This window comes from Vulpes vulpes, chromosome 4, assembly GCF_048418805.1.
Source record: "Vulpes vulpes isolate BD-2025 chromosome 4, VulVul3, whole genome shotgun sequence".
In the NCBI taxonomy this organism is placed as follows: Eukaryota; Metazoa; Chordata; class Mammalia; order Carnivora; family Canidae; genus Vulpes; species Vulpes vulpes.
In genome coordinates, this window is record NC_132783.1 from 94,724,048 (window position 1) to 94,739,766 (window position 15,719).

The 15,719-nt window shown below is 58.5% G+C and overlaps 1 protein-coding gene across 4 annotated transcripts; it reads left to right on the plus strand.

Moving 5' to 3' along the window:
* Positions 1-880: 880 nt before the first annotated feature.
* DBN1 (drebrin 1) lies at positions 881-15,455 on the plus strand. 4 transcript variants are annotated; one of them, XM_072756489.1, is made up of 15 exons: positions 881-1,148; positions 5,829-5,884; positions 6,494-6,606; positions 6,788-6,862; positions 6,974-7,120; positions 7,255-7,332; positions 7,595-7,746; positions 7,832-7,895; positions 11,351-11,410; positions 11,492-11,615; positions 12,368-12,505; positions 12,834-12,998; positions 13,402-14,063; positions 14,326-14,428; positions 14,572-15,455. In XM_072756489.1, the coding sequence occupies exons 1-15, from the start codon at positions 1,063-1,065 to the stop codon at positions 14,640-14,642; spliced, it is 2,094 nt and encodes a 697-aa protein (XP_072612590.1). In that variant the 5' UTR covers positions 881-1,062; the 3' UTR covers positions 14,643-15,455. The 4 variants fall into 4 exon arrangements, with proteins under 4 accessions (XP_072612590.1, XP_072612591.1, XP_072612592.1 ...); XM_072756491.1 differs by lacking the exon at positions 881-1,148 and adding an exon at positions 1,703-1,975; XM_072756490.1 differs by lacking the exon at positions 12,368-12,505.
* Positions 15,456-15,719: the final 264 nt, after the last annotated feature.

Below are 15,719 nucleotides of genomic sequence, written 5' to 3' on the forward strand. Positions count from 1 at the left end.
GAGAGAAGGCAAAGGAATTGGAGGCTGGACCCATCAGAGACAGCCCTTGGGGGCAGCCAGGAACTGAGAGAGTGCTCTGGAGAGAGGTGGGTCAGGGATGGGAAAGAAGTTGGGAATTCTGGAGTACTGAGCTAAGTTGGGGCTGAGCACAATCAAGGAGGCAGGGATGGAGGGGTGTGGTTGGGAACTGGGATCCCAACGGGAATAATAAGGTAGGCTGGACTGAGGAGGGTGCTGCTAGCGAAGGTGGTTATTGTGAATGTGTGGAGGTGCGCACTGAGGGCGTGGTTGGGAAGTAGGCTGGGAAAGAAATGGGCTGGATGTGGGGTAGGGACACAGATGGCAGTGAATGGTGATGGGGGTGGACTAGGAGTGGACCCTTCAGAGGTGGGTACGGGCTGCATACGGGCCAAGGTGGCTGGTCCAATTGGGCTGGGGTTGAGGGTTGGAATGGAGATGGATTTAACCTGGTTTGGGATGGCAGGGGGATGGGGCTAAGGCTGGGACGGAGAGAAATTAAGCACGGGGTAGAGCTGTGCCAACCGGAGCGAAGTGGATTTGGGCCTGGGACTAGGAGCTGGAAAGGAGAGGGGGGAAGCCGGGCCTGGGTGGTGGCCGCAGACGGGAACCCCGCGAGGTGGTGCCGCTGCTGGGTATGGGGCTGGGGGAAAGGGTGAGCGCCCACGCTGTGGACACCGCGCGCGAGGGCTGGGGACGCGGGCGGGACGCGGCCGGGGTGCGGGAGGGCAGAGCCGCGGCGGGCGCGGGGCGGGGGGCGGGGGCCGGGGGCGCCCGGGGCAGGCCGGGAAGGGGGGCGGCCTCCCCCTGGGCCCGCCGGGCGGCGCTAGGACCGGGCGCGCGGAGGGAGCGAGCCGGGCGGAGCCTGCGCCCCCCGCCCCCCGCCGGCCGCTCCCCTCCCCCGGCCGCGGCTCGCTGGGCTCGCGGCGCTGCAGAGGCTTCGCGGCGGCGGCGGCGGCGGCTCCCTCTTTCCTTGCCTCCTCCTCTGGCCGTCCGTCCGTCCGTCCGCGCGTCCGTCCGTCCGGCCTCAGTCCGGCCAGCAGCATGGCCGGCGTCAGCTTCAGCGGCCACCGCCTGGAGCTGCTGGCGGCGTACGAGGAGGTGATCCGGGAGGAGAGCGCGGCCGACTGGTGAGCCCCCGCCCCGCCCCCGCCCGCGGCCCCTTTGTCCCCGCCGCCGCCGCCGCCGCCTTTGTTTCCGCCGGGCTCCGCCGCCCCGCAGCCGGGGAGGGAGGGGGCCCCGCAGTGGTGCAGCGGCCCGGGGGGCTCGGGAGGGGCTGCCTCGGCGCGCGCCGGGGGAGGGGCCGGGCCGGGCGGGCACTGCCGGCCCCGGGCGCCCGCAGGCGGCCCCGGCCTCGCGCCGCGGCGGTGGCCGGACGCTCCGGGGAGGCGCGGGGTCCAGATGCGGGGCCCGGGGCCGCTCGCCCTGCGGGAGCCCATCCCCCGCCCTCGCCCTGCCGCCCCGGGCCCCGGGGACAGGTGTGCACGGGGCGGCCAAGGGCACCTTCGCCACCTTCGGGCGGGAGCGGGCCGGGCGGGGACGAGGCGGGGAACCAGCCAGCGGAGCCAGCGCAGCCCGCCTGGCCCGGCCCGGCCCGGCCGCAGCACAAAGGAGAGCTAGGGCGGGGGAGGGGCGGGGCGGGCCGGGGCCGGGGCCCGGGCCGGGGCCGGGGCCGGGGCGCCCCGCCCACCGGGGGCCTCTCGGAGCCGGGGTGCCAGGCAGCGGTGTTCCTCGCCACCTCGCCGCCGCCGAGCGACTCCTGTTCCCCTCAGGGGTCGCGGAGAAGGCCGAGCTGAGACCTCCTCTCCCCGATCCGGAGGGGACTGCGGGGACTAGGCAGTGGGGCCGGGAGCTGCCGCGGGGGCTGATCTGCCTGGCCAGGTGGCCAGCCGGGGTCCCTGAGAGGAGGCTCCCAGGCACACAAGTGTGGAGGGAGCGCCCAAGCAGGAAGGAGAGAGTGAGTACATCCACTGAGCTCCGAAGCCTCAGGCTCAGTGGTCAGCTTCCTCGTGGCAGATAAGCTGAGCTACCTTCTCTCTCCCTTTCCTGGCTGTTGTCTTGCCCTGAGCTTGAGACGGGATGGACCACCTGCTCTCTCTGGCTGGAGACCCCTGGGTGGCAGGAAAGCAAAGGGGTCCCACACTGCCCCATTCAGGAATCCCCTTCCTCCAAAATACTCTCTCCTGGGACAGGTGCCCATTCTGTTCTCTAGGCCTGGTCTTTTCCTAGCAGGAAGGAAACTGAGGCACAGAGTGAGGATAGGTCTGAGGGCCCTCACGTGGGCTGGCCTCACCCTCATCTTAGAAGGGCAGTTAGGTAGGGACACTGACCCGGGGGCTGGAGGAGGGGCAAGATGGCCAGGCGTCCATGCCATGGTACTGCAGCACTGGCGGGCAGCCAGGCCTGGAGGGATGGACGAGGGAGAAAGCTCTCAAGTCCTGCAGGTCAGTCACAGGAGAGGCCAGCACAGGCCGAGCCGGCAGGAGACCCACCCATTGTCCCAGCCCTGCCCCATGGGGGCTGAGATCATGGGAGGAGTTCAGGGCAAGTGGCCCGCTTGGCCTGGTGGAGGAACTAGGCTTAGGATATGGGCCTTGCCTGCAGAGGCACAGCCCGCCTTAGAACACCCTACTCGTCCTCTGGTCTGCTGGTTACTATATACCACCACCCCGTTTCCCTCTAACCTCCCAAAAGCAAGGTTCTGGCAGCCCAGCACAGGGGTACGCAACTGCTGCTGGACCACATTCTGTTTAGCAGAGGCCTGGGCTCCCACCACCCAGCAGCATCCATGTGGCCAAAGCAAGTTATTCATCATTGGCATGCGTCACCCCCATCTGGGTTGTGTGTGGGACACACATGTACACATGCACCCTCGTACATACAGACGTTTGCCAACTCCCGAGGGCCTAGATAGCGTTTTGTAAAGAGGGTGTGGAGATCACATCCTGCAGAGTAGGGCATGAGTGCCCCCCAGTCCCAGTACAGAACCAGGAGTATAGTGGAGTCTCAGGACTTAGGGGCAGACCCTGCACTCAGAGGCCAGAGGAGCGTATCTTGGGTACAATTGCTGTCTTGGTCAAGAGGCATGGTACTGCCTTCACTTACCTCTGAGGGGGATCTTGCTCCTATGTGGTAGAGCCTTTGAAACAGACTGTTGCCCTGGATAGGACACTACTCACTGTGTTGACTACACACAAGTATCTGCTCCTCTCTGGTCCTCTTGAAAAGAGAAGGAGGGGATGGGACTCCACCATATCTGGGACCCCCAAGGCACCTTCCAGCTCCAGCATCCTGAGAGTGGAATTGGACTGAGGGTTCCTCCATCTGCCTTTGGTCCCCACCTCAACCGAACATGGGATCTCCCTGGAGTGGCTACATCCCAGGCCCACCTCACCCTAGTTCAGTGTCTCTGGCCTCGGTGGCTTCTCAGAGTTTGTGTCAATATCACAGATACCTACTGGTTCTGCCCTGTGCTGGACCCGGGACCCAGTGAGTGATGCATGTTGATTGAATTGGATGTCTCCATTTCACACAGCTTACAGTTAGAGGCGTTGTCTGTTTCCAGGGGTTGAAGCTGAAGAGATATGTAGATCCCTGGGACCCCATCCTGATACCTGTGGTTTCAACAGCTTCCACCCTTTCAGGCCTGGCTATCTCTGATGTGTTTGAGAAGAACAGGTCTAATGAGATCTAGGATAGGCTTAGAGGCTTCTTGCCATCCCTTATGGGGTATGGAAAGTGCTCTAAGGAGGTGCAACTTAGGACAGGGCTTCCTTGGAAGCTGGCATTGGGTCCCTGAGGATTTCAGTCAGGGCTGGCCCATGGGATGGATAAATAGGTCTAGCCCTCCTGTGGAGGGAAATGAATGTGCAGAGGCTCCCCGGTGGGAAATACCTAGAATTGAGTTTGGGATCCAGAGGCCATCCAGCGCATCCCAAGTGTTTGGTATGGAAACGGAGGTCTGGCTAGAAGGGCAGGTGGGGGCAGAGCTCAGGGTTGAAGGGCTGCTGAATGCTTAGGTATGGTTTCTGCCAGTCAAGGGCTGTGGCTGTAGCAGGAGAAGATGGCCAGAGGTGGGTAGGCAAGGGTTGAGAATGAAAGGGGTCCTTGACAGGGCAGGCATTCCTGGGCCCTGGGAGAGGCTGGCAAGTTGTCCCACAGAGGTGTGATATCTAGAGCAGTGTCTGGCCACCAGGGTTCTTAAGTTCTACCTCTGTTCCTGCTCTGTGGAATGGAGAGGGGCAGACCCCTGTTTCTCTGAGGGCCCTTTGTTCCCAGTGGTGGGTTAGGGTAGCCAGACAGGTGGTGGGACAGCTGTTCTGAGAAGCAGCTGCCAGGGTTGGGGCCCAGGCAACAGTTGGACCGGGAGCTCACAGCCCACCTGTGTCCCTTTCCGGAGGGAGAGGTCTAGGGGGCCCTGTGGCACTGGCGGTGACTCGGCGACTCGTGCTGACTTCATGAGACTGGGCCAGGGCCTCCTTCTTTTCCTCCTCCCTCTCCCCTCCCTTCTTCCTCCTTTCCTCTCCCCTCCTCCTTCTCCATCCCCCTCCTCCTTCTCCCATCCCCCTCCCTCCTTCCTCTTCCCGCTCTCCCTTCCTCCCCCTTCTTTCCTCCCTCCCTCCCTCCCTTTCTCATTTTCTCTTCATCCCTTCACTTCCTTTCTCGTCTCTTTCTTCCTCCTCACTCCCTGTTTCTCTCGCCCTTTCTCTTCTCCGCCCTTTCTCTTCTCCGTCACCCTGCCTCCCCATCTTCTAGCCCACCCTCCACCCCCACCCTCGCTGCCTCCTCCACCTGCCCTGGAAATAGGGAAAGGAAAGCATGGGGAAGGGGCTTGAGACCCCCTGAGCTGCCTTCTCCCTTGCCCCACTGGGTTCTCAGGAGGAGATGTCTCTGTCTTCCCTTCTGTGAAATGGAGGCTGGGCCACTACCTCTAGGAAGAAAAAGCCAGGGCAGAGAAAGCTAGGGAGGAGGAAGAAGGAGGAAGGCTGCTAGGGTTGGCTTTCAGTTGAAGCTAAGGCAGAAGGAAAGGCTAGCATTCCCTGGGGGCCAGAGCCTCAGCTCTGGCCCAGGCCTAGAGGCAAGGCTAGAAGGCTAGGAGAACATGCCCACCAGGGGTCTGAGTCTGGGCAAGAGTGACAAGAGTGACCACGGTGAACTCATCCCCATTTCTGAAAGGCAGAGATTGAGGCCAAGGGCATGTCCCTGGGGTCCTTTGTGTTCAGGAGAATGTGGCTAGGGTGGGCTCAGTCATGTGCCAGTTGCCAGGTTGCCATGGTTACTGAGGGATGCCCAGCGAAGAGAGCACCAGGTTCTCTCTCCTCCCCCTCCCTTGCCATGGGGGAGGGGCGGTGGGTACTGAAGAACATGCCAGGTAGGTTCCCAGCGCTGGCCAATGGAGGCTGAGGATTGTGGTAGCCAGGGAACGGTAACCAAGGAACCGTCGCCTTGGAGTTTCCATCTCACACCCGCTTGTAGGCTGCCAGGGCCTGAGCTCTGAGAACGGGACACATGGGCTTCCACAAAGCCAGGGACCAGGCAGTGATTTCTGCCCCCTTGCCTACTGCCCACCTGCCCTGGGCCTCCCTCTCCCAAGTCCCAGGCTGCCCCCTCACTATGCCCCCTTCCCCTGCCCAGGCTCCAGCCAGAATTGGTGCCTAGCCCTGCTGTCATGATGACATGGCAGTGCTGGACCAGAACCCCTATCCCTGTCCTGCCTCCTCGGTGTCCCTCCTCCTCCCCAGAGCCATCCCCACCCAAAATTGGCAGCCTGGGCCCTGACAGTACTCTGAGGCACCCCTCCCTCTCTCCAGGGCTCTGTACACATATGAGGATGGCTCAGATGACCTCAAGCTTGCAGCATCAGGAGGTAAGAATTCCAGCCATTCCGTTGCCTTCCTCTCCGCCCCCTCCTCTGGTTTTCTTCCCCACCCACCTGGCTCCAGGCCATTTCCTGGCCTGTAGCCAGCCGACCCACACTTGTCTGCCTATGTCCTTCCTCCAGCCATCCCTCAGATCCCCAGGGCAGGGAAGGAGGGAGCCTTATTTGCTCTTTGATTATGAGAAGACTGAGCCTCAGAGAGGGACAGTGACTTGCCCAAAGCCACACAGCTAGGAAGGAGGGGGCCTGGCAAGGATGGCCCATGTCACATCTACTTTCTCCAGAGCCAGTGGGTTTTATTTTACCTAACTGGGCTCTAGCACTGTGAGAGGTGTTGATGTGCGAAGAGTGAGACATGGGATGTGTGAAAAACAAACACTTCCCGAGTCCTAAGTCAGGCCCTGGGAGATTCAGAGACAAAGCTTGCCCCTGCCTGTTGACTCTTTCTCATACCAGCACAGAACTGTGGGACCTCCAGATCTCTGGGTGAGCCTGTAGAGCCCATAAGAGGAGTCTGCCTTTTGGGTTCCAGCCCCTTTGCAGGGTAAGGGTTCAGGAGATGAAGAGTCTTGCTTGATAACTCTTCGATTCCCCCAGATGGGGGTTTGCAGGAGCTCTCTGGCCACTTTGAGAACCAGAAGGTGATGTACGGCTTCTGCAGTGTCAAGGATTCCCAGGCTGCTCTGCCAAAATACGTGCTCATCAACTGGGTATGCAGCTGTGGGCTGGGGAAGGGAGTAAAGGCCCCAGAACAGTGATCCTCCTCCCCAGGTCATCTACTGACACTGTTGGGAGAGAGCACCGCTAGCCCCCTGGGAAGAGAGCCCAGGGCCTCAGGCTGCTGTCCCCTCTTGTCCTTTCCTGACTCCCTCTCTGCTGGGTACTTTGCAGGTTGGTGAAGATGTGCCTGATGCCCGAAAATGTGCTTGTGCTAGCCACGTGGCTAAGGTGGCTGAGTTCTTCCAGGTAGAGGTGGGGCCAGACCTGGGGCAGGGTGGTAGGGTGGGGGCAGGGTCTCTATGCTGGGGGCATTCATGGGAAGGAGCCAGGCTGTCCCAACACACCTTCTCGCTTCAGGGTGTTGATGTGATTGTGAATGCCAGCAGTGTGGAAGACATAGATGCGGGTGCCATCGGGCAGCGGCTCTCCAACGGGCTGGCACGGCTCTCCAGCCCGGTGCTGCATCGCCTGCGGCTGCGTGAGGATGAGAATACCGAGCCGGTGGTCAGTGTGCCTGGGACAGGCTGGCCTGGCCAGGGCTTCACCCTTTGTGAATGGGAGCTCCCAGAATGCTCAGGAGGGAGCCCCCCCCAACCCCCTCCTTGTCCCCGCTCATGCCAACCTGTTTGACTCTGCAGGGCACCACCTATCAGAAAACTGATGCAGCTGTCGAAATGAAGCGGATTAACCGTGAGCAGTTCTGGGAGCAGGCCAAGGTGTGGACCCTGGCCCCAGCTTTCAGGCTGAGCTGTCCTTCCCTGATCCTGTCCCATGGCATATAGCTCTGGCCTCTGTCCCCAAGTCCCCCGCTTAAGCAGTATGTCCCATCTCGTGTGCTACCCTAGCTGAAAGAGGGAGCCATTTTGGGCTGAACTTCCCAGAAACAGAACCTCCCCAATCTTGCGTTGGGGAGGGGCTGGAGGGGCAGGGGCGGGCCCCAGCTCAGGGCCTGCACTGCCTTGGTGTGGGGGGTTGCAGAAGGAGGAAGAGCTGAGAAAGGAGGAGGAGCGGAAGAAGGCCCTGGATGAGAGACTCCGGTTTGAGCAAGAACGGATGGAGCAGGAACGTCAGGAGCAGGAGGAGCGGGAACGGCGCTACCGAGAACGGGAACAGCAGATCGAGGAGCACAGGTTGGCCCTGCCCCCACCCTAGGCCACTTGCTCCAGGCTACATGTGGACCCACCGTGAGGTATGCATGCCGGCTTATCATTCCAGGAGGAAACAGCAGACTTTAGAAGCTGAGGAGGCCAAGCGACGGTTGAAGGAACAGTCTATCTTTGTAAGTTTTTGTTTGGGGCTCCCAGTCTCCTGGTTAGGGGAAGTGAGAATAGTCCCTGTGTTACTGGACCTCTGTCGAGGGAGATGGGCCTGGGAGGAGCTGGTTATCAGTGGCTTGACGACTGTTCTGGGTGTTCGGAGTACCTCTGCATGGGCATGGGAGTGTCACAGAGTGTCAGGCCTGCCACCCAATCATGTGGGTCTCTGTTCCTGGGCTGTGGAAAGAGACTTCCTTGGAGAAGTTTATTTTGTAGACTGAAAGAGAAAATCTATCTTGACCCAGTCCCTCACCAACCTGCCCCTCCCCCCCAGCCCCTCCTCCCAGTGGAGCCTGAGAAGCTTGGGGTGGGTTAGACACACCTCCTGTACTTTGGAGGGGCTGGAAACCTGGTCCCCACCACAGTTGTGCTGCAGAGCCACACGAAGGAGTTTGGGCTAGTGTTCTGAGCGTCTGTGCATAAATGTGTATAGTTCTAGGGGTGCTCTCTTACCTCTACACACTGGGAGTGGCCCACAGAAGCATCCTGGGGTTGAGTCTTCATGCTTGGAATTGAATTTTGTATTTCAGAAATAGCCAAGGTCATTTAGGGTGGAGCATGGTAGAGTTCTGAGTGGGAGGTGGGCAGTACTCATGTGGATTAGTGATGGCCAGTTTTGCCATAAGGACCCAGATGAGCTCCAGGAGGGTCACCCCCGCAGGAGGCTGAGAGGGAGGAGACCCGACAGCCATGCCCACTGTGGTATGAAGTGGCTGTCAGAGTTCATTGCAGTCACATCAGCCCTGGGGGTGGAGATGTGTGGTTAGTGAGCTCCAGCTGCAGTTGTTCATTCAGCACACCTTTGCCACCTGCCGGGTATCAGGTGTTAGAAACAGTGGAGAACAAGATGGGCAAAACTTTTTTAAAAAGTAATTGATGAATCAGTTTATTTTGAATTGTGCCAGAATGTCCATAAAATGTGCCATCTTAACCATTTTTAAGTATACAGTTTAGTGGCATTAAGATTCCCAACATATTCACATTGTACAACTATCATCACTGTTTATCTCCAATTTTTTTTTCATCTTTCCATATTGAAACTCTGTCCGCATTAAACATTAACTCCCCATTCTCTTCTCCCCCAGGTCCCTGGCAACTGCCTTTCTACTTTCCGTGAATTTGACTACTCTTAAGTACCTCATTTGAATGGAATCGTAATATTTGTCCTTTTGTGACTAGGTTATTTCACCTAGTGCGGTGTCTTCAAGGTTCATCCATGTGTCAGAAGGTCTTCCTTTTTAAGGCTAATAACATTCCTTTGTACGTATACACCGCGTTTTGTTTATCCATTCAGAGCAAGGTCGTTTTGAAAAAGTTTGTTTTATAGAGAATTTCATATACAGACACACAAAGGTAGAAAGAACAGTAATAGTGCATCCCCCTGAAGTGATCACTCATCTATACCAGTTGTCAACGTTTCAGGCAAAGTCTTATACCCGGCCCTTCAGGTGTGGCTCATGGGGTAGTGACAGTGGATATTCTAGCAGGTCAGTGTGGTGATCCTACCACTTCAGGCCCTCTAAAGAAGGTCTCATGTGAGAACTTTGGAATTTAGAACCATAACATGCTGTCTCTTTGTTTAAGCTGTTGTTCTGCTTTCCCATCTCTGTTAAGAATTGCGTTCCTTGCCTAGGTTCCCTTTCTGCCTGAGCGGTCAGGGAGCCCCCACGTATCTGAAAACACTCAGGCACAGCAGTGCTTCTGACCATGTGATTAGTGTGTTGATCTCGCTTTTCCTACCCAGTACCTGTAATTTGTTTCAATATTTTGCACGTCGTTGGTAGTTAAGGCTTTTGTGGTGAGCTTGCCTCTAGTCCTTTTTTTGAATGAGGCAAAGGCATCTAGTGAGGTCACGCTAGGCGGTGCTGAACACCAGCAAAGGCTGGTGGGATGTAATTTATGGGAAGGCAAGGAGCCTGGCTGGAGCCCAGTCAGCTGAAGAGCAAGGGAAATTGGATTGGAAAGAGAGCTAGGTCAGAGGAGGACTTGAGACTTCATTCTGGAAGAACGCAGAGTTGTGGTTGGAATGACAACCCTCTTGAGGGGGATGCTTTGATGGGCCATTCTCTTAATGTATCCTGAGAGCAAAGTTTGAGTTTACATTACATGCACAAAGCAGAGAAGCCCTGTAAGTCCCCCATCTTACCTGCAGCCTCTCCTCCCCTCTGCACTCAGTCCCTCCTGCCTCATCAGCCACAGTGGCAGCAGGATCAGCACCAATTAAAAAGCTTTGATGTAGTGAGTTCAGTTGAGCAAACACATGCCAGCAGAACCTTGTGCTGGATCTCACTTCTCGTTCTGTGTCACCCACAGAGGATAGGGGCAGTGAGCCCAGAAAAAGGAAGTTATGATACTGTGTAATCTGTGGTGTGTGCCTAGAATACCTCATGGAGACTCCAAAATGACCTGAATGGGCGAGGGACCACTTCTCCAGGAGGCAGTGTCCAGGCTGAGGATGGAAGTGGGAAGAGTTGGACCTGGGCTGGGAGATGGGCACTTGGGGCAAGAGATTGATCTTCCATGCAGAGGCATGGAGGGGGAGATGATGTGCACATTCCAGGAACTCTGACTGCATCGTGTTGAGGACTTTGTGGTTACATCTTAAAGGGTGTGTGAGTGTTAGAGTGTTAGTTAGGACTAGATCAGACAAGGGGAAGGGGAACAGGGGACACGCAAGGAACTCCTGTCTATCTTTATTCCTGGGGTCGCAGCCTTTAAACTGTAGTGCAGCTGGCTGGTAAAGTGCACTAGGGAGTGCACTTGTGGTGGGGACTGCAGCAAACGGGATAGCAAACAGGATAGTGCCTGGGTTGAGGGCTCCTGCAGCGCTGCTCTGGCCAGTAGTTGCTTTGGGGCATGTCCATTGTTGCCAGGGCTTCTGGCATTTTAAGAGAAACTGGAGACACAACACAAAAGCTTTCTGTGGGCCTTAGTCAACTAGTACTCACTATACTCATGAGAAACCCGCCAAGGGATTTTAAGCTAGGAAAATTCATGGTCTGATTTGGATTTTGGAAAGATCCTTGTATGAGAGAAGAGCAAGGAGGCAGGTGACTAATGGGAAGCTCTCGGTCATGATGCGAAGATCAAGGCAGCAATGATAGGCATGTGGCTGGCTAGGTACTGGGATAGGAGATCCAAGAACACTTAAGCTACAAAGCAGGGAGCACTCACGAGTGGCCCTGGATCTGGGGATGTAGGAGTAGGAGGAGCTGAGCTGGGTACCCAGGGGCCCATCTGAGCCAGAGATGAGGTGGCCAGGGCCTTGCAGGTGGAGAGGAGACTGGGTAGTGAAGGGAGCAGAGATGCCACCTCCAGGCCCCTTCCTTCCAGGTTGTGGAGAAAATCTGGGGCCTGTAAGAAGGCCAAGAGCTCAGGGGGAGTGCGGTACCCAGGACCCTGTCCCTTTGGTTTCCAGGGTGACCAGCGGGACGAGGAGGAAGAAACCCAGATGAAGAAGTCAGAATCAGAGGTAGAGGTGAGAGCTGGGGAGAGGGCAAGTGAGGTGGGCAGGGCTCGCCTCAGCCGGGCCACACTGACCCTTTCTCCATGCCCCTAGGAGGCAGCAGCCATTATTGCCCAGCGGCCTGACAACCCGCGGGAATTCTTCAAGCAGCAGGAACGAGTTGCATCGGCCTCAGCAGGCAGCTGCGATGCCCCCTCACCCTTCAACCACCGGCCAGGTAGTCCTAGGTCCCAACCCCACCTGAATCCTACTCCTCAGGTTTGGGGCCTGAGCCTCTCTGTGACTCTTTCTTGGAAGGGAAGCCTTGCCCAAGGAGCCCTTGGAGAAGGCAAGGCCATTCCTCATGTATGCTCTCACCCACCAGCTCCCAGGTGGCAGAGCTGAGAGGGGCTCAGGCTGGGGTTAGGGGTGGCCTTGGCTGAGTGATGGAGTACTGGAGGTCATCTGGGCAGCCCTACCTTGGGCTGAGGTACCCCCATTGGCCGTAGGGAGCGGCCCCGCTCGGCTTGAAAGAGGTCTTGCTGAGGGCTGTAGATGCATGTGGGGCAGGCTCTTAGCCTGACCCTGAGTTTGAGCCGCCTGGAACCTGCACCCAGTGCTTGCTGTTGAGACTCTCCCCATGTCGCTTCTACCTCCCTCCACGAAGCACCCTTCCGCTGTGTCCGCTGGCCTGAGTGTTTGCCCCGGCTGCGTGCTTGGCCCTGGGCTGGGGCTCCAGGGATGGGGCACACTGTCGCGTGATGCTGAGGCTGGCTTGGTGTGGCAGGCTCATTGCTGTGCGTGTCTGGTGCTGGTGGGAGTCCTCTGGTGGCTTGAGGCTGTGGCCTAGCTTGGCTGATTGTGCGCCCTAGCTGAGGGTACTTTGGACTTCTAGGGCCAGCCTTTGGGGTGGGTGAGGCCTCAGGGCAGGGGTGGGGGAGACTGACCCTCTCTTGTCCTCTGTCTTTCTCTGTCTGTCTCTCTCGGCAGGTCGTCCGTACTGCCCTTTCATAAAGGCATCGGACAGTGGGCCTTCCTCCTCCTCCTCTTCCTCCTCCTCCCCTCCACGGACTCCCTTTCCCTATATCACCTGTCACCGCACCCCAAACCTCTCTTCCTCCCTCCCATGTAGGTAGCAGCCCCAGGCCACAGTGGTGGGGGGTAAGGAGGGCCCCGCTTCCCAGCAGTGCGCCCACCCTCACTCTCCCAGCCTGACTGCTGATCTCTGGTATTTGTCCCAAGAGCAGGTACTACCTGCCTCTTTCCCCTGGCCCTGAAGGGGCTCTGGCCCCAAGGTGCCTGGCTTATAGGATCTGGAGCTGTGGTCTGGCCCCCAAGGGGCCTGGGGGGCTTCCAGCCCCCACCCAGACTCCACACAGGAGGTGCTGGCCAGACCCCAAGGTGGACAGTCCTGGTCCCTGACCCTCATTGACCAGCCTGGGGGTTTATTCCACAGGCAGCCACTTGGACAGCCACCGGAGGATGGCACCTACCCCCATCCCCACCCGGAGCCCGTCTGACTCCAGCATGGCTTCCACCCCTGTTGCTGAACAGATTGAGCGGGCTCTGGATGAGGTCACATCCTCGCAGCCTCCACCACTGCCACCACCGCCCCCTCAAGGTGAGTGAGGGGCTATACCTGAGCTGCACCAGGTCCCCCACCAGTCCCTGGGCTGGGAACTCCACGTGGCCATGCTAACAATTCCTCAGGGATCTAAGCCAGCTGTTACCCAGATTGTACTGCCCTGGCAGTGGTGATGGCAGGGAGGAGCCTTGGTGTTGCTGTCAGACCTGTCATCTCTAAATCTGACTGTGTCTCCCTGAACACTAGGAGATAAAGGGGCAGCAGGGCCCAGGGGCTATGCTGGAAGGTGTTCTGCACAGAACTCTTAGTGGAAACCTTCTATCCTGGAAGCTACTGACTCCGCAGTGGGTGGGCAAATAGAGTAAGGTGGCTGCCCCAGGTCTGCATCCTTTCCTGAGGGAGCTGACCACATGTCTCTCCTTCGTTGGTGCTATGACAGAGACCCAGGAGCCTGGGCCCGGCCTGGATAGTGAAGAGACCAGCAAAGAGGCCAGAGCAGCACCCCCTCAGGCCTGGGCTGGCCCCATGGAGGAGCCTCCACAGGCACCGGAACCTCCCCCAGGGCAAAGCAGCCCCACGGAGGACTTGATGTTCATGGCATCTCCAGAGCAGGCTGTCCTGGCTGTCCCTCTGGAGCCTGCCATGGCCAACTCTGCCACAACTGACACCCCGGCAGCTGATGCCAATGAAACCGACACTGCCACTGCTGACACCGCTGTTGCCAACACCATCACCCCTGCCGCTGCCAGCCTCATCGACCTGTGGCCTGGCAATGGGGAAGAGGCCTCCACACCCCAGGCTGAGCCCTCGGGTGCTGAGGTCACTCTGGCAGAGGTACCCCTGCTAGACGAGGTGGCTGAGGAGCCACTGCCACTGGCAGGCAAAGGCTGTGCCAACCTTCTCAATTTTGATGAGCTGCCTGAGCCGCCAGCTACCTTCTGTGACCCAGAGGAGGAAACAGAAGGGGAGCCCCTAGCTGCCTCCCAGGTCCCAACTCTGCCCTCCGCTCTAGAGGAGCTGGATCAGGAGCCAGAGCTGGAGCCAGAACCAGAGCCCCACCTGCTGACCAATGGCGAGACCACCCAGAAGGAGGGGACTCAGGTGGGGCAGGGACAGTCTGGTGGGAGGGGTGGTGGTCAGGGTTCTAGCAGAGGCACCCCCTTCCTCTGACCCACATGATTGGAGGGAAGCTCCGTTCCCTTCTCCCTCCTTGGGCCAGCTCTGCTTTTTTGCTCAGAGTAGACATGTTTCCCTGGAAACCACTGATGGAATCACTGGTTGCTGGGGAAACGGAGTTCAGGCCTGTAGGTCAGCCCTAATCCTCCTTGGTGGGGCCCAGTGACCTGGAGCTTTCCTCCTGCAGGCCAGTGAGGGGTACTTCAGCCAATCACAGGAGGAGGAGTTCGCCCAATCAGAAGAGCTGTGCGCAAAGGCCCCGCCTCCTATGTTCTACAACAAACCTCCAGGTAGTACTGGGATGGGTGATGCTGGGGTGCTGGGTTCAAGTGTGTTTGCATACACACACAGCCACAGCTCCCAGGGGCTGGGGGACACAGCCATGGGCTTGCTGGGCCATCTCCTTAACTCCCCTCCCTTCCTGACATCACAGAAATCGACATCACCTGCTGGGATGCAGACCCAGTACCAGAAGAGGAGGAGGGCTTCGAGGGCGGTGATTAGCGGTGATTCCTGCCCTCAGGCTGCCCTTGCCAAGGCCGCCCACCTGTGTCGGCCTCTGGCCAGACGGCCCGCCGCGCCTGCACTTGCAGCAGCTCCGCCTGGCATCCATTCCGGATTCCGGCCCTGGCCCAGGACTTGGCCGCTTCCCTACCCACAGGGCCCAACTTTTACAGCTTTTCTCTTTTTTTTAAAGTTGATAGGAGACTTGTACAGTTGACTGGTTTTCCTCCCGTTGGTAGTTGAGACGCTGTTGCAAATTCTACCCCTTCCCCGCCCGGTCCAGATTGTAGCTCTTAGCCCTCCCTGCTCACTCAGCTGGCCGGGGTGGAGGCCTCACCCTACTTGGGGCCTGGTGTCGGGGGAGCTCTGGGTGGGAAAATGTCCCACCTCTTTTCCTAGTTTTATGTTTCTTGGAAAAATATCACTTTGTATTCTCTGTCCAGGGCTTCAGATATTTTGCACGAATTTTAAAACATGGCAATAAATGGCTCGTGGGCTCTGGCTCCCTGGGACCCCCTCCCCACCCTTCCCTTGACCCCTCCCCGCCTGGCCCAAAGGAAGTAGGCCCAGATGGGGCCCCTCAGCTTCCAGGCCCTTTCCTGCCCCCCTCCTGCTGGGCAGGTCCCAAGCTGGAGGCCCTAGGCGCGGATCAGGTCAGGGCTATCGGTGGGGCCCGGGGCTTGGATGCCCCCCCCCCCCAACTCCTCCCTCTTTGCTTGGGTTCCTTTTTCACGTTCAGTAACTGTTTTTTGGAAAGCACAAACTTCTGTAACGGGTCGTGCTGATGTCTGTTAATAAAGAAATCCAGATCCCTTTGGGCCTGCTGCTCCGGGCCTCCAGGGGCAGATCTGGGGTGTGCCGCCTGCCCTGTGACCCCCGATTCCCAACTCTTCCCACCTCCAAGGTCACAGGGGGTGCCCTCCCTGTGATCTCATGGGCAGGGAAGGTCTGGGGCTCCCAGGGGAAGCAGCCCATGACGCTTAGTTCCGCACCCTCAGGCCAGTTTGCAGCCACTAGGTGCACTCAGGTTCTGTCCCGCCAAGGCCCAGGCACGCCTGGCTACCAGAGCCTTGGGCG

Coding starts and splice junctions, on each gene's coding strand:
- DBN1 (XM_072756489.1), top strand. CDS start 1,063: ATGGCCGGCGTCAGCTTCAGCGGCCACCGCCTGGAGCTGCTGGCGGCG. Junction 7,747..7,831: donor CAGCAGATCGAGGAGCACAG/GTTGGCCCTGCC, acceptor TTATCATTCCAG/GAGGAAACAGCAGACTTTAG. Junction 12,506..12,833: donor CCTCTCTTCCTCCCTCCCAT/GTAGGTAGCAGC, acceptor TTTATTCCACAG/GCAGCCACTTGGACAGCCAC.